Below are 24,449 nucleotides of genomic sequence, written 5' to 3' on the forward strand. Positions count from 1 at the left end.
TTAAAAAACTTGCATAGTAAAATTCCATTGATTTATATCAAAAGAGATATTGCTTAAAAATCTTTGTGGTCACAAAACTAATCTTATTCAGTTTCATAAGACTGTATAAAATAAAAAGTAAAAGTTTCAATTTTTATGTATCACTTTGGTGAAGAAAATAAGTAAAAAACAAAACTAAGACTTCCCTCACCCAAGCCTTATAAGTTTTCAGTAATTCAACTAATATTTTCTACACATACAAGCATAGATATTCAGTTAATAATGTTTATTTTATATTGTTCTTTTTGCAAAATATTGGAACACATTCTGCACACTATTAATGTGTAATTTGCTTTGTTGACTTAACACTGCCTAATAGATATCATTTCATGTCAATACAAGCAGATCTACCTAGCTCTTTTTAATAGTTGTATATTATTCTGTGTATTCATACAGCCCATAGAGGGGACTTCTAGGGTACATGAGAGAAGGGTGTGGGGATATCACAGGTATTTGAATAGCATAAAAACTGGAAGCCTATAGTAATTAGATAACTTTTGGAAATCAGGTTCAACCAAGCCCTAATTTTTTCTTCATGTTTTCTAGTTTGAATTTTTTTTTCAGTTAAAAAAACAAAAGAAAGAAAAAATAAAGGTCACTATTATTGCAATCAAAATTTCTTTGAATATTAGAGAGATTGAATATCTCTTTCACATTGCTTTTGTGTGTTTTTTTTCTTTTTAACTTGCCCATTGATCTCATTAGCCATTTTTTCTAAGTTCATCTTTTTCCTATAGGTTTGTGACAGTTCTTTTCCTATGAATATTATTATCTCATTGCCTCTTCTCTATTGAATATTTTTTTTCTAGTGTGTCATTTTTCTTTTAAATGATAGTTTGGTTTTGGTTATGGTTTTGCCATGCTGAGGGTTTAATAGCACTGATGAGAGCCCTTAAACCGCAGTTCTCCAGGAATGAAAATCAAACTGGACATTGCTTATGCAATTGAGAAAATCCTGAGACTAACAGCTCATTTTTAGATCCCTTGTTTTGAAGTTATCTCATTGAAGCTTCTAGATTAAATAAAAAATATTATGTCACTTTCAGATAACTGAGAAGCACAGCTCATCTCTTCCACCAATTAGCATTTATCCTCCTTCAAAAGTACACACAACTCTTACTTTTTTCAAGCGAATTCTGGGAATGCCTGCCCCAGTATATTCTTCTGCGCCTTATACTCTTAGCTTCATTTTGTTCAGTAGTTTTCACTTATTGCTGTAATACTTTTAATTATAACCCATGTTTCTTGAAGTAACATCAACCTTAGGGTAGAAAATCAAATAGAAAAACAACATCCACTTAGTATATTTTTGGCTCTTTGCACCCCTGCTTTGATCTAGCTCCTCATTATCCTCTCAGCTACAGTTTAATGTTCTTCATTCTCCTTTCCTATGTATTCTCCATGGAGCTGTTCCCATGTTGCTCTTTTTCTGTTCCCCTGTGTATCACTGCCTCCTACAGCATACACCCAGTTTCCTATCACTGCTGGTGCATGATAGCAAAGTTCTGAGTCCCCAAACTTGTTCATGCAGCTTCTTCCCATTTCCACAGAGATCGCAGGAGTAATCCTCAATTGTAAATAAGTAGCTGACATGGCTCCTGAGAACCAAGGATGAGCTGTTGTTGTTTTCCAAACACTTGATAGAACAAAACCACTGTTTCCCACAACCATCTCTACCTTTTCACCTTGTAGTTTTCTTCATGCAACTTACCATGATATTTATATCTATATCTATATCTATATCATCTATATCTATCTATTATTTATATTTAATTTATATATGTATATTTATATTTGTGAGATACCAGATTGTAAAGTTCAGAAAGGCAAGGACTATGCCTGTTATGTTTATTAGTATGAAATCTGCCCTTAGCACAGTACACAACACATCTTAGGCCTTCAATTAATAGCTACTTATTAGAGAACTAGAGGCCCGATGCATGAAATTCATGCAAAAGTAGGCCTTCCTTCCCCTGGCTACTGGCACTGGCTTCCCTCTGGCACCTGGGACCCAGGCTTCCCTCACAGCCCAGGCTTCGTCCAGAAGGTCATCCAGAAGGAAATCCAGTCTAATTAGCATATTATGCTTTTATTATTATAGATGTTACTTATTAAATGCTAAATGCATTACAGCCATTTGTATTATACTACCTCTTATTTTACTTCTCACAAATTTATAGTTTTTAAGACTTTTTTCTAAAATAAATAAAGCATTATAAATTTGATTGAAGCCTTATGAGTCCAATTCCCTTTACTGCTTGCCCAAACATTATTATGAGAATAAATTTGATATTTTTTCCCCTAAATTTATTTATATCTTTATTATATGTGCATGTATTTATTAGAAAAACATGTCAGATATGTGCCAACCTATCCCCTGGAGGTACTGACTGATTTACCTAGAGGCAAAGTCTGAAAATGTGAGAAGCTGGACAGAAAGCAGCTGAGAAACGGAGAGAGCTGAATACAAGAACAGGAGAATAATTAAAATTCAGGCTCTAAAAGCAGTGAATCTAGGTGAACACCCCAAGCATAAGTTGGGGGTTGTGAAGGGTACATCTTAGGAGGAGGAATAAATATTGGCCTGTGTTGAATGAACCTAGACCAGGGGTGGGCAAACTTTTTGACTCGAGGGCCACAATGGGTTCTTAAACTGGACCGGAGGGCCGGAACAAAAGCATGGATGGAGTGTTTGTGTGAACTAATATAAATTCAAAGTAAACATCATTACATAAAAGGGTACGGTCTTTTTTTTTTTAGTTTTATTCATTTCAAACGGGCCGGATCTGGCCCGCGGGCTGTAGTTTGCCCACGGCTGACCTAGACCCTAGTTGGGTGAAGGTCATCTCTCACAACCTTAAATCACTACTACCAGAAGAAAACAAATCCTTTTTGAAAGAATAATAACATAATCTAAACACTCAAATTATATGCACATTTTTTCACACACAAAAAGTATTTTATTCAATCAAAAAAGAAGCAGGCATTATAAAAGAACTAGAAGCCCGTTACACAAAGATTCATGCAATAGGCCTTCCTTCCCCTGACTGCTGGCACCAGTTTTCCTCTGGCACCCGGGCCCCAGCGAGGCTTGGCTTCTTTGCTGTGGCTGCAGTGGAGAAGCCAAGCCTCTTCAGTCTTCAGTCTTCAGTCTTCACTCAGGCTGGGGCCTTCAGTTTTCACTCCGTACCTGTGTATGCAAATTAACTGCCATCTTTGTTGGGTTAATTTGCATAGTTGCTCTGATTGGCTGGTGGGCATAGTGGAGTGACACCAATTTGCGTGCTTCTCTTTTATTAGTGTAGATAATATAGTGGAATTTTGAGACAGATGTTACAATAACTGTGATTATGATTTTTAAGAAATCCTGAGTGTAAATAATTGATGAATGTACATCTGTGTTTATGTTTTATAATATCAACCAACATCATTAGATAAATTGGGAGATGGTGGTTGGTAAGGGATATTTGATGAGATAGACCTTGCTTTTGGTGGAAATTTGGGTTAAAATATTTCATATCATATCAATGGTTTTTTTCTTATTTGAGGTTATATCGAGGTCATATTTACTTAGGTAATACTTTCTATCTCATTCAGAATTGTATTATTCTTTTTAATTTAGACCCCAAAATATAAATTAATATGAGAGCTATTTTTTCTTTTTTTTAAAAAAAAATAATTTTTTATTTATTTCAGAGAGGAAAGGAGAGGGAGAGATAGAAACATCAATGGTAAGAGAATCATTGACTGACTGTCTCTGGCATTCTCCCTATTGGGGATTGAGCCTGCAACCTGGGCATATACCCTGATTGGAATTTAACCTTGACCTCTTAGATTCCTAGGTCAACATTCAACCATTGAGCCACACCAGCCAGGCTATTTTTTGTTTTTTAACATTTGTCATTTGTGTATATGTGTACATATACACATATATACATGCATTATATATTTATATATAGTATATTGATATATGCATGCATTATATATTTATATAGTATGTATATGTTAGAAAGAAAATGCTATCAGCCTTACATATTTGCATGGGGTGAGTGTTTACAAGGTAATGAAAAGGCTTGGTATATTCACTGGGCTTGTATTACCAGGCGCCTTATTGCAAGATTGAAAACACATACAGAGTACATGTTCAGCAACAGTAGGAATCTTGTGTTTAGCCTAAGCTTGTTTAATCTAAAATACAGACCTGCCAAGGAGCTCTGGAGTCCTCACTAATGTTCTACCATGGACCATTTACCAGAGGAGTGAGGAATATTTCTTGAAATTATTCATTGTAAGCAAATAGGAAATGAAAATATTTAAGTTTGTTTCAAGAAAATTGCTAACAGGTGAATGTGAGGTGTGGTTTTGGTATTACATGGTATCTGCTACTCAGATTCATCTGATGTATCTTCAAAATTGAGACATATGAAGATGGAGTGTATGAAACAACTGAAAAGTCTCTTTAGACACAAACAAACATTCTAGGACATCCGTCAGGAGCTACAAGCACCATCACATTGTCACTGATCTAATGGAGTCTATTTTCCTGACACCCAATATTGTTTTATCACAACATTCCACTGTGTAGTTTTTTTCCTACCTAGGAAAGTTCATAAAGAGAAATCACACAAATAAAAGTATTTATGATCTATATAATAATTAATGTGGTATATAGGCAACATAAGGCACTTTTTGTGGGTTTTTTTAGGCACTGTCTTCTTTTTGATACACTAATATGTGTTTGATTTTAGGTTTCCTCAAGAACTGAACATGGGAAAAATAAGTGCTGAGATTATGTGGACCCTTTTTGCTCTGGATATGAAATATGCACTAGAAGGTAATTCCAAATATCTATTCACATTAGAACACACATTTTAGTGAAATCGTTATTTCTTCTTCTTGTTTTTAAATGCAATAATTTATTAATTAAAACATTGATTGTTTCATATGACAGTTCTATTTTTTAAATTCTTTATTGTTTAAAAAATTATATATGTCTCCATTTTACCCCATTGACCTCTCCCCAGCCACTCTCACCCCCCAGCACATGCCCTCACTGCCCTGGTGTCTGTGTCCATTAGTTATGCTCATATGCATACATACAAGTCCTTTGGTTGACTCTTACTCCTCCCCTGCCTTTCCTCTGAATTTTAATGGTCTGTTTGATGCTTCTCTGTCTCTGGGTCTAGTTTTGTTCATCAGTTTATGTTGTCTATTATATTCCATATATGAGTGAGATCATGTGATATTTATCTTTTTCTGATTGGCTTATTTAGCTTAGCATAATTCTTTCCAGGTTCATCCATATTGTTGTGAATGGTAAGAGTTCTTTATTTTTTTAGCAACATAGTATTCCATTGTGTAGATGTACCACAGTTTTTTAATTCATTCGTCTACTAACAGGCACTTAGGCTATTTCCAAATCTTAGCTATTGTAAATTGTGCTGCTATGAACATAGGAGTACATATGTTCTTTCTGATTGGTGTTTCTGGTTTCTTGGGATATAGTCCTAGAAATAGGATTACTAGGTCGAATGGGAGTTCCATTTTTAATTTTTTTGAGAAAACTCTATACTGTTCTCCACAGTGGCTGCACCAGTCTGTATTCCCACCAGCAGTGCATGAGGGTTCCTTTTTCTCCACATCCTCGCCAGCACTTGTTATTTGTTGATTTGTTGATGATAGCCATTTTGACGTGTGAGATGGTACCACATTGTTGTTTTGATTTGCATCTCTCAGATGATTAGTGAATTTAAGCATGTTATCCTATTTTTTATTTTGTGAAAAAATTCCATACTGTTTTTAATAGTTGATGCACCTTTTACAATCCCAGCAATAGTGCACGAGGGTTCCCTTTTCTCCACATCTTCTCCAACACTTGTTTGTTGTTTTACTGATGATAGCCATTCTGACAGGTGTGAGGTAATATCTCATTGTGGTTTTAACTTGTGTTTTCCTGATGATTAGTGATGTTGAGCATCTTTTTATGTCTATTGGCCATTTGAATGTCCTCGTTGAAGAAATGTCAGTTCAGGTCCTCTGGCCTTTTCATTTAATCAGAATTGTTTGGTTTTCTTGGTGATAAAGTATGTAAGTTCCTTAGATATTTTGAGTGTTAACCACTTATCAACTATATCACAAAATAAAACAAAACAAAAACAACCCCAAAACCTTGTGAACAGTTTAGTTCTAAAAAACTATTCCTACAATATAGTAAGAAAATTTTCTCAAAGTATTTAAAAGCGATAAGAAGTGCATCCATTTTCATCAAATGGTCTAAGGTGCAGGATCACAGTGATTGTAAGATAATGCTCAGATGCAGGACTACTTGATGGTAGTTTACTGACTGAAACAGGCCATGCTGAGAGTGTGGCTATTCATCTGCATGGGCGTGGAAATGGTAGCCAAGGCGAGTCAGCTTAAAATCCAGTTGAAGCTTGCACAGGGCAATAGCAAGGCTCTTCACCAGAAACTTCACTTTTAATAAATCTAAGTCATACAATGTAAAGCAAGGGAATGCAGCTCTGAGTTTAAAAATCCTCTAAATATTATTTGAGCACTTCCATGTTTAGAGTGAGAGATAGAATCACAAACCAGTCTACGGTTTCTGTCCTCTAGGAACTTGATAGTCTAGTAGGTAATTATCTTTGCACTTTTTCAACAAATATATATTGAGCCCCTACAGGGATGGGCAAACTTTTTGACTCGAGGGCCACAATGGGTTCTTAAACTGGACCGGAGGGCCGGAACAAAAGCATGGATGGAGTGTTTGTGTGAACTAATATAAATTCAAAGTAAACATCATTACATAAAAGGGTACGGTCTTTTTTTTCAATGGTTTTATTCATGTCCGGCCAGCGGGCCGTAGTTTGCCCACAGCTGCCCTAGAAGCTAAATTCACATAACTGCACTCAGTGTGGAGGATACAACAATGAACAAGATAGCGATGGTCCCTGGCCACGAGAACTCAGCAGGCCCATGAGCCAGAAAGAGCAAGGAGTGAAGCTGGGGGAAATGATGGGGCCCCGCATGCAAGGCCTTGTACCCCATGGTGAGGTGTGTGACTCTCTGCCTAGTCAGGAGACCATAAAGGGACTTCATCAGGGTCAGGTCTTTCCAGATAAAGCATTTTGACTGCAGGGTGGAAAATAGATTAGTACCGTAAACAGGGTAAGACTGGTTCAGAGTTCATGCCACTGTTTTCTAGCATTGCTAAAAATGTAAGCTTGCTACTAGGGGACACAGAAGGAACATAAAGATGTTTTCCTTGTCTGGAAAAAAAAAGGTACACAGTAAATTATTTTATCGACTTTTCTGGTAAAGTCTGAGTCTACCACCCCACAAATATAGAGATTTAGCTAATCCTTAAGATTACAGCAGAACTGCTCAGAGGGGGCAAAGTTTATATTCTGCAATGCAGTGTTCCTTCTCTGTAGTTTTTATCAGTCCTGCTTTTTCTCTGCCTCCAACCAACCACATCCTTTATACCACTCTGCTCTGATTGTCTCTTTGGAATCCAACAAGTCTCTTAAGTCAAATGGGAACCACCAGTCGACTAACCGGTGAATTTCTTCAGAGAGCAATTTTGCTCCCCTAGTCCTATCCGCTACATTCCTCTACCTGCCCTGAATGTCTATCAGGCATCTTATACTTCACATGGTCACTATAGAAGTCTGAATCTCCCCTGTCAGAACCTGCTCCTTCCCTCTGGCTGGCCCCCTTCCCTATTGCAATCATTGGCACCACCATTCGTGCAGTTACTTAAGTCAAACACGTAGGGTTACCATGGATTCCTTTCTTTTCCCCAGCACACTCAGTTTATTCCAGCTTTGGGCTTTATGCCAGGTCGTCTACTGCCTGGACTTCTCTTTCCACCAATCTTCACAGCAGCTGTGCAGGGCTCAGCTTCACACCACCTCCTCAGGATCGAACATCATTCCCAGGAGTAACCTTAGTTGAATCTTTAGCATAGCCACGAATTACTATCTTTTATTTGCTTGTTTGTGTGTTTCTGCTTGTTCAATTGAATATTTCTTAACAGTATTCCTCACTGCAATGTATAATTTTGTCTATGATTTTTACCAACATAGCTATATTGTCTAGAACAATGCCTAGAAAATAGAAGCTACTTGGTAACTATTTGTTGCATAAAAAGTTTACCAGGTGATTCCAAGTCAATGGAGGAGTGAAAGGGGCAGTGGTGAGGAATTCCACTTTGATCTTCTTTTGTTATGTGATCTTGGGAACCGTCTGAGAAATCAACAGCTTTGTGTTTCATCGTCCTCACCGGTAAAATGAAAGGTCCACATTGGATCAATGGGCCGGGCCATGGGCAGGGAGGCTACTGCCCACACTTATGAGAAAACTGATTGCTTGGAACTATTCCAAGGTGGCACTGCTTGCCAGGGCACATTGTATTTGAGCAGGCTTATATCTTTGCTTATGTGGTAGCATGTGTGCAAATATTGGGTATTTTATGTTCCCTTCACTTATAAAACTGTGTGTTAATTTGAGAAACGTAAGTGTAATGTTTGTGTTAAGAAAGTTAAAGCTCAAAAAATTATTATTTGTTTGAGACAACAATGAAATTAGAAATGTTACAAGTAAAGCATCTGTAACTTTGAACAGATGCTTATGGATTATAAGTTAATAATTTTGTGCAATAACAGTATCCCAAAATGCAGAGATTATATCTTTAAGAATCAGGTCTAAGATCAATGGTAATTAATCACTTTGTGATTATCTTAGCTCTTTTGGAGACAGTTTTATTATTAGTTTGACTTTTCAAATAGCAGATTTGATACTTAAATAATATACCATATAACTTACCTACTTAAAGTATACAGTCAATAGTTGTTACATTTGCTTATTTATACACATTGTCAAGAAGGCCTGTAAGGGAGTACTTGGATTGCAGTTCATGGTTTATGCATCTTCTTACACAGATGAGAGGGCTTTTGAGTGCAAAGATTATATATGTCATCTTTGTGTTCATTGAATCTTAATATAAATTCAATAGGCGCTTGTTTACTTGACTCAAATGTGACAACCCTATACAAACAGCCTTGGAAACAAGGCCAGAACACTTGCCATGTTCAGACTTACAATTTGTAGTATTGCAAATTGGAAGGCAGCCAAAGATCTGAGTCTGGAAAAACCAGTTTCAGAAAGCTCCGTCATGTATGAGCTGCACAACCTTGGACAGTTAATGCATAATCTCTCCAAACTTTAGTTTTCTTTCCTATAAAAAGGTGATAAGAGTTTTCAGGTTGATGTGAGGATCATCTGACACATTAAATGTACTTTACAGACTCTAAAGCACTGTGCTGGTGGGGGAGACCATTGCTGTTATTATTAAGGAAGGCAAGGATGTCCTGACCGAGTTCCAAAGCAGGCTCCTTTAGGGGTCATTTAAGGTTTAAACTCCTAGCAGAGTGTTTACAAATGCTTGTGAATCTGTTCACTACCTCTCCCTCCTTCCCTTTCACATAAAGGCTAGTATTTATTGAGTATTTATTATGACAATTTTGAGGATTATAATTTAGTAGACAAGAACTTGGAGGCAATTTATAATACCATCAAAATGTCTAGATGCCTCTAAGTGACTGAAATGTTGACTTGCCAATTCCAATTGACTGCAGGTATTTCATTTATCATCTTGGTATCCACAGAACTTCATTGCCTGGGAGTTCTTATATCAGGACATTCCTGACCAGGGCATTGATTGTATAACATATAATTGTCTTCAAAGTCTCTATTAAAAGCAAATCTTGCAAGGCCTCAAGATAGCCACTAGACAATGGATTAGGTCCACAAGACTCAGGTGGTTTCCCATTGATCCTATATAATAAAAGGCTCATACGCAAATGGACTGAACGACAGAATGACCGGTCACTATGATGCTCACTGATCACCAGGGGGCAGACACTCAACACAGGAGCTGCCCCCACCCTGGTGGTCAGTGCGCTCCCACAGGGGGAGTGCTACTCAGCCAGAAGCCGGGCTCATGGCTGGTGAGTGCAGCGGTGGTAGCAGGAGCCTCTCCTGCCTCCACAGCAGCAATGAAGACTGCTTGGGGGTTGTCTGACTGCTGGCTATCCCCCAAGGGATCCCGGACTGCAAGAGGGTGCAGGATGGGCTAAGGGACCCTCCTCCCCAGTGCACGAATGTCACACACCCGGCCTCTAGTAATTCCATAAAAGAGCGCTTGGGATGCCTTAAAACACTGGGGGTTTTTTTAGTTGGGGTTTGTGGCTGATCTTCAAATTGCATTCTGAAATTGCATTCACCTTTAGGGGTAGGGGTGATGGAAAAGGGGTGTTGAAGGCATCTGCCAAATTCTCAGATGAATTTTGAATATATGAACAAAAGTCACTGAAAATAAATTAATTGAAAATGATTGTTTTACTTAATTAACTTAGGCAGAGATAGAATGAATTATAATATGTAAAACACAATCATCTTTAAACCAGCATTAGTAAAGTCTCCCAGATCAGTGCTCCTCAAACTTTAGTGGCACTTTAGTGTTCGAAGGCAGATTCTGAATGAGTAGATCTGTGTGTGTGTGTGTGTGTGTGTAGGGGGTGATGCTCTTCATTTCTAACAAAATGTGAGATGATGCCTAGGCATCTGGTTAGTGTGCCACACACCGAGTACCAGTGAGGCTTTAACACGGTTATTAAAGTAATGTATAATTCTGGGCATTCTATCTTTTTATCACCAATCTGTTGTCCACTGCTTAGTTATGTTGGATCTCACTAGTATGTGAAGATTCTAAGACTTCCTTTGTAAGTTTTCCTGGTCTCATCATTCCAATAAGCACAACTCTGCCCTCACAATTTTTATGAGCTATCTCCTTTTGGCTTATAAATTTGAATATTTACATATTAAATACTTTCAGAAAGTTCTTTACTCTCCTCACATTTATTTTTTGGCTCTTCTATGAAAGAAATATGCTCTCTTTTTATTACCCTTTATCCAAATACAGGTCTCAGGTCACCCTGTGCATCTAGAACATTGCCCTTGACCTTGTAGCCACAAAGACAGTGAGCATGGTCACATCTCTCCTAATCTTCCTGACTACCTTGGCTATGCCCAAATAATTGACTTGTTGCCTCATGAATTTATCTCACCTCACTTAGAGTATTCTCATACTTAGCATTTTTCTGGTCTCCCTCATACTTGGTCTATCTCACACCTCATCTTTCTGGTCTACCTACCAATAATTTTCTGCTGATTTTCAAGTCTACCCTCATAAGTCACTGGTTGTCAATTTATGTAGATCCTCATTTGATAGAAAAGATTGGATTCCTACTAATATCTACAATGAATTAAAACCTCCCTAGAAACAACCAATTGCTTTCTTCTTCTATTTACTATTTTTAGTTTTTCTTAACTTAATCAGAATGACAGACATTAATTAAAGTTACATCTCTGTTCACTTCAAAGACTGTGGATGGAGGGAGCAGAGATTGATTGCGCTTTGTAAAGGACTTATATGGCCTCCTTTTATTGCAGCACTGGTTTTCAACCTTTTTTGGTGTTTCTCCCCTGCTCCAACATACCTCAGAGGTACAGAAACTGGCCCTGATTGTCCCTGAGGGCTTCTCCACCTCCTCCTGCTCCTGAGGGGTGATTGGGGCTCCTGCTTGGTCCCATGTCTGTCAGCAGCCCAGCTCCTGCTGCCGCCACTCGCACCTGCTGCTGGCACCAAGCCCCAATTGTTCCACGCCATCAGCAGGTGTGAGTGGGGCCTGCACTGTCAGTGCGTGGGAGCAGCAGCAGAGGGAGGGGCCAGGTGGGGGCACAGAGGATGGTCCAAGACCTGTCCCTGTGTCCACCTCAGCCTAGCGGCCCACAGTTCCCTTTCAAGGTGCATGAATTCATGCACTGGGGCTCCAGTATACCATATGATTAATAATCAAGTCATTTTCCTGTTCTTAAAGTTATTTGCTAAGATTTAGCTACTTTGAATATCAGAATACCACAGAGATAGTTACATGCTACTTCAGCAAACATTCACATTCTTGATACAATAAAAGAGCATTACAATTAATCCAATGGCCTAAGCTAAAAATTGGGAAGACATTGTTGACTTCTTTTTCTCTTCAGCATTCATTTAGCAAATCTATACTATAAGCTCTATATAAGCTTTTCTCAACAATTTTCTTCCTATGCTTCTTATAACTGACCTTCATCAGACATATCACCTTTCCTAATTCTGCCTTGAATGATAAGTTCTTCCTTTGTGGATGCCTCCCTGACCATTTCTTAGCATAGCCTGGACTTACTTGTAACCTACTCTCCTTTCTGTACCTGATCTTAGACCTAGTGCTAATATTTTTCCCATACTATACTATATGCTTTAGCTATATCTAAGGATTTAAAGTTTCCCTGAAGTCCTTACATAAGTTTCTGCCTCAGGAAATTGTGCATTATTCCCCTCACCTCACCTAAGCTTTTCCTTACTTGCCATTCCTAGCAAAGACATGTATTCTTCAAAGTCCAATTCAAATGTTACTTATTGTGTTAATTTTTTGTGAGATTCTCAGACAGAAATAAGTACTTCTTTCCTATTTTCCCATAATTCATCCTGTGATAACATTTATCCTTGTATTATACTTCACAAATAAAATACATCACTCACAATATCCTAAGCTCGTATTCATCTTTTATGAATGTCCCTGCTCTTTCCCCTTTCTCTGACACTTAATAGAAAATGTTGTAAACCAGTAATCGCCTGCATGAATATAAGCCCATGTCTACAAAAAGGCAAAAGCATAGATATCTGTTCCATTCCCAAATTCTAATTTCCAGTTGCAATTCAACAGAATCACACAAACCTGAAGCAATCATTCATACAGAGAAAAATTTCTAAGTCTGTAGTCCCAACTCCCAACAATTATTTTCACCACATGTGGTTGTAGCAGTTTTAAGAACTTAATAATCATAGATGTGGGGGGAGGGAGACTCCAAATACCTTTTATTTACCCACAGAGACTCTATGTGTATGTGTTACTTAGGTGTTATAACAAAATATGACGTTTACATGAAGTATAAGCTATGCTTCCTTGGGAAATTGTGAGATAGCTCTTCCAGTCACACTCTGTTCATTAGTCCCTACCTTCTTTTTTATAACATCCCATTAATTTTTATTAACATATCTTTATACAGAATTCCAAGTCTAGATTAATGGATTAAAAAAAAAAAGAAAACAAAACTGATACCAGTGGTTAGTAATTCTCAGTGCTCAGTACTGCAAAAAGGAGCAGTTCTATGCATTTACATTTTCAGTGGCAGGTCACATGAATCAACCCACGAACTGAAATATGATTTCTGGATTAATATATTAATTTAGATGAGACTGTTTATTTGAGAAATCACTTGTTATAGTTGCCCTCCCCACCCCCAAATAAAGGCAAAAAGAAAATTTATTTACTGGCACTTCAGTTTTCCTGATTCACCAGGCCAGTGGTTCTCAGAATGTGGTTCCCACCAGGAGCAGCAGCATCACCTGGGAAGATGTGAGAATGAAAATTCTTGGGTCCCACCCCAAAACTGCCAATTCAGATTGGGGCCCAGCAATCTTTTTTTTTTAACATGATTCTGATGAATGCCAAAGTTTGAGTACTGCTAATCTAGAGAATATATAATTAGCATAGCGCCTTCTTCCACTGTTGTTTGGAACATGCAGTGATTTTTGAAGACATTTAACTGTCAAAAATGTCTCTTTTAGTGAAAGTAAAAAATGGAGGTGCTGTTATGGATACATTAACCATGTTAAAACAAACCAGGAAAGGAATCAAATCATGAAAGAAAAACAGTTAAAAAAGCAAATTAATTGTGGCTATCAATTTTTTAAAAAAGATAAGTAAAGAGAGAAGGATAAAATAGTAATAAAGAAAAAGAAGATAAATAAAAAATCTCAAGGAAATAAAGAGAGAAGGGGAATAGACAAGTTTATTAACTCAATGTAAGAGAAATGACAGGAAAGGTGTTGATGACTCAGGCAAGCAGGCATACAAGTCCTTTGTTATGAAAAGCCTATGGAGCACTCAGCAACATAGAGGAAAATGAACCTCCATTGTAAAAGTATGAAAATATTGTTTATTTTGCCTAATCTTCTATTTAAAAGAAAAATAGAAACTCATATTGCATTTATGTCAAGTCATTTTTCATTTTTTTGCCTTGGAGTCAAATTCCAACAAGAGCATATAAATTTCTGCTAATGTTCACATCTTTTATTGTCTTTATTATTTTTTAATAGAACAAAACTCAATGCATTTTAAAACAGTCAATGCTTTTTCTGTATCATAATACTACAAAAATCAAATATTATACAATGTGGATAACTAGCTTTACCATTTATTTATATTCTACTGATCTTATCAGTGAGATGTTAACAGGATTTTGGTGAAACTTTGCATAGTTTTGCATAGCAATGTTTTCCATATTAAACTGTTCAGCATGTTTTGTGTTGTGTTATTTTCCATAGAAACAACTGTAAAGCTACTTTTGCCCACTCCTGTGTTTTATAGAGTAAATGTTTTTATTGTTTTTAAGTGGGATGGTCATACTAGTGACATTCCCAGTTATATGACATGAGTTTTTTGGCAAAAAGGGACCACATTGACCATGTTCATTCCTTAACACAAGCCTGGCACATGTAGTTGCTTAATAAATAATCATTGAATGAAAATCCAAGGTGCACAAAAACAATCCTATATAATAAAAACCTAATATGCTAAGTGTCTGGTCGACCTGTTGGCTGTTCAACCAATCAAAGCATAATATGCTAATGATATGCTAGGGGCGCTCAACCACTCCCTATGATGTGCACTGACCACTAGGAGGCAGACATTCTGACCGGTAGGTTAGCTCGCTGCTGGGGTCTGACAGATTGGGACTGAGCGAGACAGGCCGGACACGCCCTGGGGCCCTCCTGTGGTCCCTCCCATCTGGCCAACCTCTCACATCCCTCCCCAGCCGTGATTATGCACTGGTGGGGTCCGTTGGCCTGGCCTGCACCCTTTCGTAATCTAGCACCCCTCAGGGGATGTTGGAGAGCGGTTTTGGCCCAATTCCGCAGGCTGGGCTGAGGGACCCCACTGGTACATGAATTCATGCACTGGGCCTCTAGTGTGTATATCAATGCACATGTGTAGGTTAGTTATATAATCCAGAATGATTTTTATCTTGACAAGAGCCAGGTATGGCACAATGTTAATACTTTCTCTAGGTTTTCCACTACATTCTCTATTATAGTACATTATTCATCAATTTAATTGTCTATATTGATATGTGAACAACAACATAGTAAAGCTTCAGTTCATCAGGATACCTTTCCTCAGAATAACCTTTGTGATTCAATCCTTAGCCAAAGCTTTTTAATATGTAACAATCTATTTTACAATAGCAAGGATAGCACACAAAACATATGGTTAAACTCTACTTTTAAAAGATAGAGCCAAATTTTAGCCATCAAATAAATTTCACAAACTGGTTAATAAAAGTCAGCTGTCAAGCTGTATAATCTGTCGTAAAAAGACATTCCCATTAAATCCCCACAGCATTTAATGGGGAAATAGAGATCAGTGAGAATAAATCTCAAAAACCAGGGCAAGACCAAAGTCTACAGAAGAGCTACAGCCACACTTTCCTATGTTAGTTCTGCTTTTTCCTTCCTACTTTCTAGCTTCCCTCCCCGCTTCTTTCTTTTAAAATATGTTTTATTGATTTTAGAGAGGAAGGGAGAGGAAGAGAAAGATAGAAAGATCAATGATGAGAGAGAATCATTGATTGGCTGCCTCCTACACTCCCCTAAATGGGAATAGGGCCCGCAACCCATGCATGTGCCCTGACTGGAAAGAAACCATGAATTTCTGGTTCATAGGTTGACACTCAACCAATTGAGCAACACCAACCAGGCCTTCCCTGCTGCAACCTTTTGCAGCAAGGATTCAGAATCTGGAGAAGAGTCCACGCACAAATGGATATATTTGACAAGAAATATAAATTTAGAGGGCATGGGGGAAAGCCAGGCGGAGGCCTTACCCTCTAGTGGAGTGGCTCCCTGCATCTCTGGACCCATGGCTTTTTATTTACTAGAATACACATTTGCCCTTCAGCAAAGCAAACAGACATATCAAAGGTAAGGTTTGGTAAACAGTAAAAGATTATCAGGTTAGGAGATTGCCTTCAGCCACCATTGTCTCCACAGAATTATGGGTGCGTAGCTTTTAGCCCTTGCTAAAGCCCCAAAGTCCATCAGCCTTCTGATGGACCTCTCACGTTTATTATGCTAACTACTTGTTGGTCTTTGCCTCCACACTTCTCTCTTCTTTATCATCCTCTTGAATCCCTGGTACACTCAGGGATTCCCAGCAGATTGAATACACTAAGATGTTTGGGACATCTTGGTTATCCTCTTCCAAAATATATGAAATTAAAATAAGGAAGAAAAGGCATTAAAATTAAGAATTGAAGGGGTTGGGATGGCAAACAAATCCTGTTTACAGTGGTGAGCTGGAAATGGCCATGTGGGCACAAACATAAAGGGAACTAAAATGAATGTTATGACCCATTGCTTTTCACCTTGTAAACATGCTGTTTCTCAGATGTTAAGGGATTCCTGCCTCCTTTCATCTTTACTCTGAAGGAAAGCATCAATATTAATTCAAATGACCTAAATGGGAGGCTTAGAGCCCTTTCACACTTAATAATAAATGCATTTCTCAGTTTCCTCCTCTCTGGCAGTTCCCTCCCCTAATCCTCCTAATTAAGTTGAAACTACTTGTTTTGTATTCCTGGAGTAGACAGAGGGTAAGTTGTGTGTGTAATCAATCTAGAACATGCTGACTAAATATCTAGCTTCTAAATAACAGAAAAGAAAAATAGGCATTCAGGAGTGTTTGCAATGCTATTATTCATCTTAACCTTACCATCTACTAACTCACCTTGTAATCTATTTCAGTAAGAGATAATTAAAATATGTTGACCAGAGTAATATATTGTGTTCCTTTTATAGAAATGAGTTATCAGAGTAGGATATCATTAACTGGTCAGTCACTTTCTGTGGGTTCCCAAATTCCCAATTCAAAAGTTATTGCATGGCAAAAACAGGCCTAAACTATCTTAGGCTACGGATATGGTCTTGCTAGCAGTATAAGTAAATCCATTTGCCAAACACACCTCACGTGTGTCCTGAAATTAAGTTCAATTGTTTGTAATGCTGTCTTCCCACAGTGATGACCTTTAGCAAAATATCCGGTAAATGGAAATGATTTTCTTAAAAGCCCAGTGACCACGTTAATTAGAACCAAGAGATGGAGCATTACCTAGTCAATTATTTTAAATTGTTACCATGGCCAGTATATAAGTAGCACATTAAGTCTTCATGGTCATTTTCTCTTTCCCAAAATTCAGGCTGTAACAAAAAATTCTAGTTCTACCTCACAGAAGTCTGTTGTTTATTTGTCTCTGAAATAAAGAACAACAATGGACCTTGACAATTCAAGGGTTTAGATAAGCAAACAGGCTACCTGTGTCCCTAAAGAAACACTGTGCTTTCCTCCATTTTTCTAAGATGCTATCAGAATTTAAATTCTTTGTTGGCTCAATTCAGTGTCCCTGAATTGAGCATAACTGGCCTCTAACTGTTGAGCTTGGTTTAGCTCAAGAGCCTTATGACATTTTTTCTCTCTGACTGAAGCCTCAGGAAAATACAAGGCGGGATACTGCCTTTTTTCTCCTCGCAGGGCATAACCACTTTACCAGCTAATTATTTCATTATATCTTAGGTAGTCTTAAAGGGTCACAAAAGAATAAAATGAGCAGATCATTTGTAGTAGCACCAAAATACCAAAAGTAAAATTGTCAGCTCAGGTCCCTAAAAAATATACGGTTTAGGGTTATAGCACATTACTTATCTTTCACTGAGTAACAAATAATCCCAACATTTCATGAATTAAAACATAAATATATAATATTTCTGTGGACAGCAAGTTCTAGGTTGGGGTCTCTTGTGAGGCTGCAGTTGCTGAACCCTAAGGGGTCAGCATGAACCAACTCTTGAAATTTTATGAAGATAAATTCACTGGGAATTTATCTGGTTCCCTGAGAGGAAACTAGCCCCATGCTCTCAGGAAGAGCATTTATTTCTTGTCCCCTCTTCATTGTGGTGCAGTGGTGTTCAGCTCTGGCTGTACATTAGAATCACCAGGGTTAGAGCCTAGACTTTAAAAAGCAAGCAAACAAACAAACAAACAAAAAAACACTCCCAGGTGTTTAATCTTATTTAGCCACCACCTAATGAGCACTTATTAAGTACTGCTCTAAATTATATGCAAACATTAACTTATTTGAACCTCAAAACAAATGTATGAGGCAGGTACCACTATTATCCCCATTTTATAGATGAACTAGAGGCAAAGAGAGATTAAGTGTTTTGCTCAAAGTCACACAATTATTGAATGGTAGAGGCAAATGCCCGAGGAGTTCTAATATATATTCATAATTGAGAACCACTACATTAATCAAATTTTGAAGGCCTTCTTTGAGATTCTGATGAAATATGCAACCTCTATTACCAGAAAAAATGCACAAAGCATATACATAAAACATTTGCATATATCCATCAAGGGATGCACATATAAACACCTTGCAGCCCAGTTGTAGATTTTTTCCCCCAAGGATCTAAGAATCCCAGACTACGAATCTTGGCTTGCTAGAGAACTGGTTTTCCCTGGACCAGTGTCATCTGGGAAGATGTTAGAAATGCAAACTCTCAGGCCCCACCTCAGACGAAATCAAAAACTCTGAGAATAAGGGTCAGCAATCCCTCCCTGCATTAACAAGACCTCCAAATGAATCTCATACGTGCTAAAGTTTGAGAACCACTAATCTAGAAGGTCTGGTGTGTAGACGCAAGTGAATGAGTGAATCCTAGTTTTATATAGGTTATGTATAGACATTTCATTGTTCTTGGCTCATCATCATATGAATAGAAATTTTCTTCTGTTAAAACTTGATTTCTTTGAAAAAAAGATTATTACCAAAAGGAAGTAATTTATTGGTATTCATTTAAGTATCCTATCTAATAAAAGAGAAACATGGTAATTAGCATACGTCCACTACCCTTCCCATTGGCTAATCAGGGAGATATGCAAATTAACTGCCAGCCAAGATGGCAGCCGGCAGCCAGGAAGCTTGAAGCTAACATGAGACTTGCTTGCTTCAGTGATGGAGGACTCCAACGTTCCCCGCCTGCCTTGCTGGCCTCTGAGCTTGCAGTTTGAAACATTGTAACAAATATAGAAGCTACACAAAACCCCAGAAACCTGCTTTCAGCTAGCCAGGATCTCAGAGCTGGAGTTGATGCAGTGTTTCCATTATAGAACCCAAACAAACCAGATACCTGCTTTCAGCAGCCGAGGCCTCAGAGCTGGAGCCTCAGAGCTAAAGCTGGCCCAGAATACAAAAAAAAAAAAAAAGAAAACAAGGAGCGGTTAGGAGCTTCAGTCACCCGCCAGCCTGAAAACAGCCCTCAGCCCCTCACCCAGACTGGCCAGGCACCCCAGTGGGGACCCCCACCCTGAAGGGTGTGTGACCAGTTGAAAACAGCCATCATCCCCTCATCCAGGCTGGCCAGACACCCCAGTGGGGACCCCTACCCTGATCCAGGACACCCTTCAGGGCAAACCAGCTGGCCCCCACCCATGCACCAGGCCTCTATCCTATATAGTAAAAAGGTAATATGCCTCCCAGCACTGGGATCAGTGGAGCTGAGAGGCCCCCCTGCACTGGGATCAGTGGAGCCGAGAAGCCTCCCAGCACCGGAATCAGTGGAGCCACTAGGCCTCCCGGCACCGGGATCAGCATGACGGGGGAAGCGCCCAAACGCCCTGATTGCCCTGCGGCTCTGTGTGTGACAGGGGGCGGGGCCACAACCTCCCTATTCGCCCTGCTCTGTTGTGACAGGGGAAGACGCACCAACCCCCTGATCAGCCCTGCTCTGTGCCTGATGGGGGGGGAGCTCCCCAACCCCCTAATCGCCCTGCGGCTCTGTTTGTGACAGGGTGAGGTGCCCTAACCCCCTGATCGGCCCTGCTCTGGGTGTGACAGGGTGTGGCGCCCCAACCCCCCCACCCCATGGGCCCTGCTCTGTGTGTGACGGGGTAGAGTCATAACCTCACCATCAGTCCTGCCCTGAGTATGAGAGTGGCGGAGCCCCAAGCCCCTGATCGGCCCTGCTCTGTGGGTGATAGAGGGCGGCACCCCAACCCCCTGATCCGTCCTGCTCTGTGTGTGACAGGGGGCAGTGCCCCAACTCCCCTATCGGCCCTACTCTGTGCATGACAGGGGGGAGCTCCCTAACCCCCTGATGGGCCCTGCTCTGTGCATGATAGGGTACGGAGCCCCAACCCCCCTAAGGGGCCCTGCTCTATGAGTGACAGGGGGCAGCGCCCCAACCCCCTGATTGGCCCTGCTCTGTGCATGACAGGGGATGGCTCCGCAACCTCCCCATCGACCCTGCCTTGAGTGTGACAGGGGGCGGTGCCCCAACCCCCCAATTGGCCCTACCCTGAGCGTGACTGAGGGTGACATCGCAACCTCCTGATCGGCCCTGCTCTGTGCATGACAGAGGCCAGTGCCCCAACTCCCCAATCCGCCCTGCTCTGAGCCCTACCAGGGACTGCACCTAGGGATTGGGCATGCCCTCTGCCAAGCGGGAGCAGGACTAAGCCAGCAGGTCGTTATCTCCCGAGGGGTCTCAGACAGCGAGAGGGCACAGGCCGGGCTGAGGGACGTCCCCTCCCCCCGGAGTGCACAAATTTTTGTGCACCGGGCCTCTAGTCCTGTCTGATAAAAGAGAAACATACTAATTAGCATACGACCGCTTCCCTTCCCATTGGCTAATCAGGATGATATGCAAATTAACTGCCAGCCAAGATGGCAGCCAACAGCCAGGCAGCTTAAAGCGAACATGAGGCTTGCTTGCTTCAGTGACGGAGAACTCCAACGTTCTCCACCTGCCGCTGCTGGCCTCTGAGCTGCAACTTTAAGCAACTATGTTACAAATATAGAAGCTAAACAAAACCCCAGAAACCTGTTTAGTTGCCGAGCTTCAGCCAGCAGGATTGCAACATTGTTTCAAATACAGAAGGTAAACAAAGGCCAGAAACCTGCTTTCAGCAGCGGAGGCCTAAGAGCTGGAGCCTCAGAGCTAAAGCTGGCCCAGAATAAAAAATTTTAAAAAAAAGCGGTTGGGAACTTTACTCACCCGCCAGCCTGAAAACAGCCCTCAGCCCCTCACCCAGCCTGGCCAGGCACCCCAGTGGGGACCCCCACCCTGAAGGGTGTATGATCAGCTGCAAACAGCCATCATCCCCTAATCCAGGCTGGCCAGGCACCCCAGTGGGGACCCCCACCCTGATCCAGGACACCCTTCAGGGCAAACCAGCCAGCCCCCACCCATGCACCAGGCCTCTATCCTATATAGTAAAAGGGTAATATGCCTCCCAGCACCGGGATCAGCAGAGCCGCGAGGCCTCCTGGCACCAGGATCAGTGTGACAGGGGGCAGCGCCAAACCCCCTGATCGCCCTGCGGCTCTGTGTGTGACAGGGGGCAGGGCCACAACCTCCCTATCCACCCTGGTCTGTTCCTGACAGGGGAAGGCGCCCCAACGCCCTGATCAGCCCTGCTCTGTGCCTGATAGGGGGGAGCTCCCCAACCCGCTGATTGCCCTGCGGCTCTGTGTGTGACAGCGTGCGGTGCTCCAACCCCCTGATCGGCCCTGCTCTGTGTGTGACAGGGTGCGGTGCCCCCCGCCCCCCTACGGGCCCTGCTCTGTGTGTGACGGGGTAGAGCCATAACCTCCCCATCGGCCCTGCCCTGAGTGTGAGAGTGGCGGCACCCCAACCCCCTGATCTGCCCTGCTCTGTGTGTGACGGGGGGAGCTCCCCAACCCCCTAATAGGCCCTGCTCTGTGCATGACAGGGGGGAGCTCCCCAAGCCCCTGATTGGCCCTGCTCTGTGTGTGACGGGGGTGACGCCACAACCTCCCCATCGACCCTGCCTTCCTGCCTTGAGTGTGACAGGTGGCGGTGACCCAACCCCCCATTTGGCCCTACCCTGAGCGTGACTGAGGGTGGCATCACAACCTCCCAATCCACCCTGCTCTGTGCATGACAGGGGATGGCGCCCCAACTTCCCAATCGGCCCTGATCTAAGCCCGACCAGGGGCTGCACCTAGGGATTGGGCTTGCCCTCTGCCACCTGGGAGCAGGCCTAAGCCAGCAGGTCATTATCTCCCGAGAGGTCCCAGACTGCGAGAGGGCACAGGCCGGGCTGAGGGACCCCCCTCCCCACCAAGTGCATACATTTTTGTGCACTGGGCCTCTAGTCTATAATAATAAAAGCATAACATGCTAATTAGACCAGACATCCAAACGCCCTTCTGGAAGTCTTTCCGATGACCTTCTGGACTAAGCCTGGGCTGTGAGGGCTGAGGTAGCTGCCACAGCAGCGGGGGCTGAGGCAGAGGCAGCTGCCGTGGCTGTGGGGGCCAAGCTCCTTGCATGAATTTTGTGTATCGGGCCTCTAGTTCATTAATACTAGCACATATATGTCATCCATTCAATAGATACTCCCTGAATGCTTACTCTGTGCCAGGCATGCAAGACTCAATGCAACACACAAAATTATCAAAACAGGCATGACCTCTGCTTTAGGGTTATTTTTACTGTATAATAAGCAAATACTTACACAAGTAAATGTGTAATTATAAAATTTAATAAGTGCTATGGGTGAAAAGTATATTAGAAAAACATTTTGAAAATTAACCTCTAGAATTAAAACATCTTTACCCAAACCCTATTTCTATCTCGGCCTTTCCTATTTCAGAAAAAGATGTTACCATTTGTTTAGTGCTTAGAAATTATCTTTGATCCTTTATTTCTCTTACTGTATCAACATCCCCAGTGATACAACACATGCAAATTCATAAATAAATTCTACCTGCTCCATCTCCAAAACATGTCTGGCTTTGTATCTTTCTCTCCAGCTCCATTACCTCCAACTAGTTCTAGCCACAGACCTCATTTGCTGTGATAGCAGTAATAGGCCTAAATAGTTTGCCTATTTCTACTTTGCTTTCCTATAATTTACTGTTCTCATAGCATCTAGACTGATCTGTACAAATATAAATTAGATCAAGACTTTCTTTGACTTATAAAAGTTTTAAAAAACATTTTCCTTTCCATAGACCAAATCCTTTTTTATCCCCCCCCCCCCCCCATGGCTTATATTGCAATATATAGTCTAGGACGGGTTCTACCCCTCCCTCCAACTTCATCATGTTCTCTTTCCTTCTCCCTAGGCCAGTGATGGCGAACCTTTTGAGCTCAGCGTGTCAGCATTTTGAAAAACCCTAACTTAACTTTGGTGCCGTGTCACATATAGAAATTTTTTCGTATTTGCAACCATAGTAAAACAAAGACTTATATTTTTGATAGTTACTTTATATATTTAAATGCCATTTAACAAAGAAAAATCAACCAAAACAATGAGTTCTCGTGTCACCTCTGACACGCATGTCATAGGTTCGCCATCACTGCCCTAGGCACACTGCCCTCATCCTTGTTTCTCAAATGGACCAAATGTATTTCCACACCAGGGCGTTCACACTCACTCTTCCTTCTACCTATAAAGTTCTATCCTACATGCTGTATAGCAGTTTCTTCCCCATCCTACAGATCTCAGTTACATGTCATCTCTTTTCATAACCCCCCTGACCAACCCTTCCCTCACTAAACTCCCACAATACCCCCTTCTCCCCAAACTCTTGTTGTATCTTAATAATTTTATTTAGCCTAGTTAGTTGTTCACTTGTTTACCAATGTGGTTTTTTTTCTTTCTTTTATAATATTGTTTGTGAAAGTGTTTGGGTCACAATCCAAAGTAAAAAGTATATTGTTACAATAATGCAATATACACATACACCCAGGTATACACAAAACCAAAACAAAACTTCTATGAAATGTGGATTTTTGTAAGAATAGAGATGATAAATTCTGAAGTTTTATTTCTTATCTTACTTTTTCAATTTTATATTTATATATTTAAATTCTGGTTATAATCCACTGAATTGATTTCATGATCTACTGATGAGTTGAGGCCAGCAGTTTAAAAACACTATTCTTAAATTTTAAAATAAACTAAATGGCTTCAGGAGCCTTCTAATCCCATTTACAATTGAATTCTCACTCCTAAAACATGGTAGTTATCCAAACAATAATTTTTGAATAATTTAAAAATATACTATGCAGTAAGCCTTAAATACCACAAAAGAATATGCATATTCACAAATTTGCCAATACCTACAGAGTATATACATACATTTTATAATAATAT

At 40.5% G+C, this 24,449-nt stretch overlaps 1 protein-coding gene across 1 annotated transcript in view; it reads left to right on the forward strand.

Annotated features, from left to right (window-relative positions):
- Positions 1–24,449, forward strand: part of UNC13C (unc-13 homolog C) — a 558,354-nt gene that overhangs the window by 373,756 nt on the left and 160,149 nt on the right. The window contains exon 19 of the mRNA XM_036302049.1: positions 4,788–4,873. Within this exon, the coding sequence (XP_036157942.1) occupies positions 4,788–4,873 (86 nt within the window). The remainder of the gene's footprint in view (positions 1–4,787; positions 4,874–24,449) is intronic.

This window comes from Myotis myotis, unplaced genomic scaffold, assembly GCF_014108235.1.
Source record: "Myotis myotis isolate mMyoMyo1 unplaced genomic scaffold, mMyoMyo1.p scaffold_m19_p_1, whole genome shotgun sequence".
NCBI classification, from domain to species: domain Eukaryota; kingdom Metazoa; phylum Chordata; class Mammalia; order Chiroptera; family Vespertilionidae; genus Myotis; species Myotis myotis.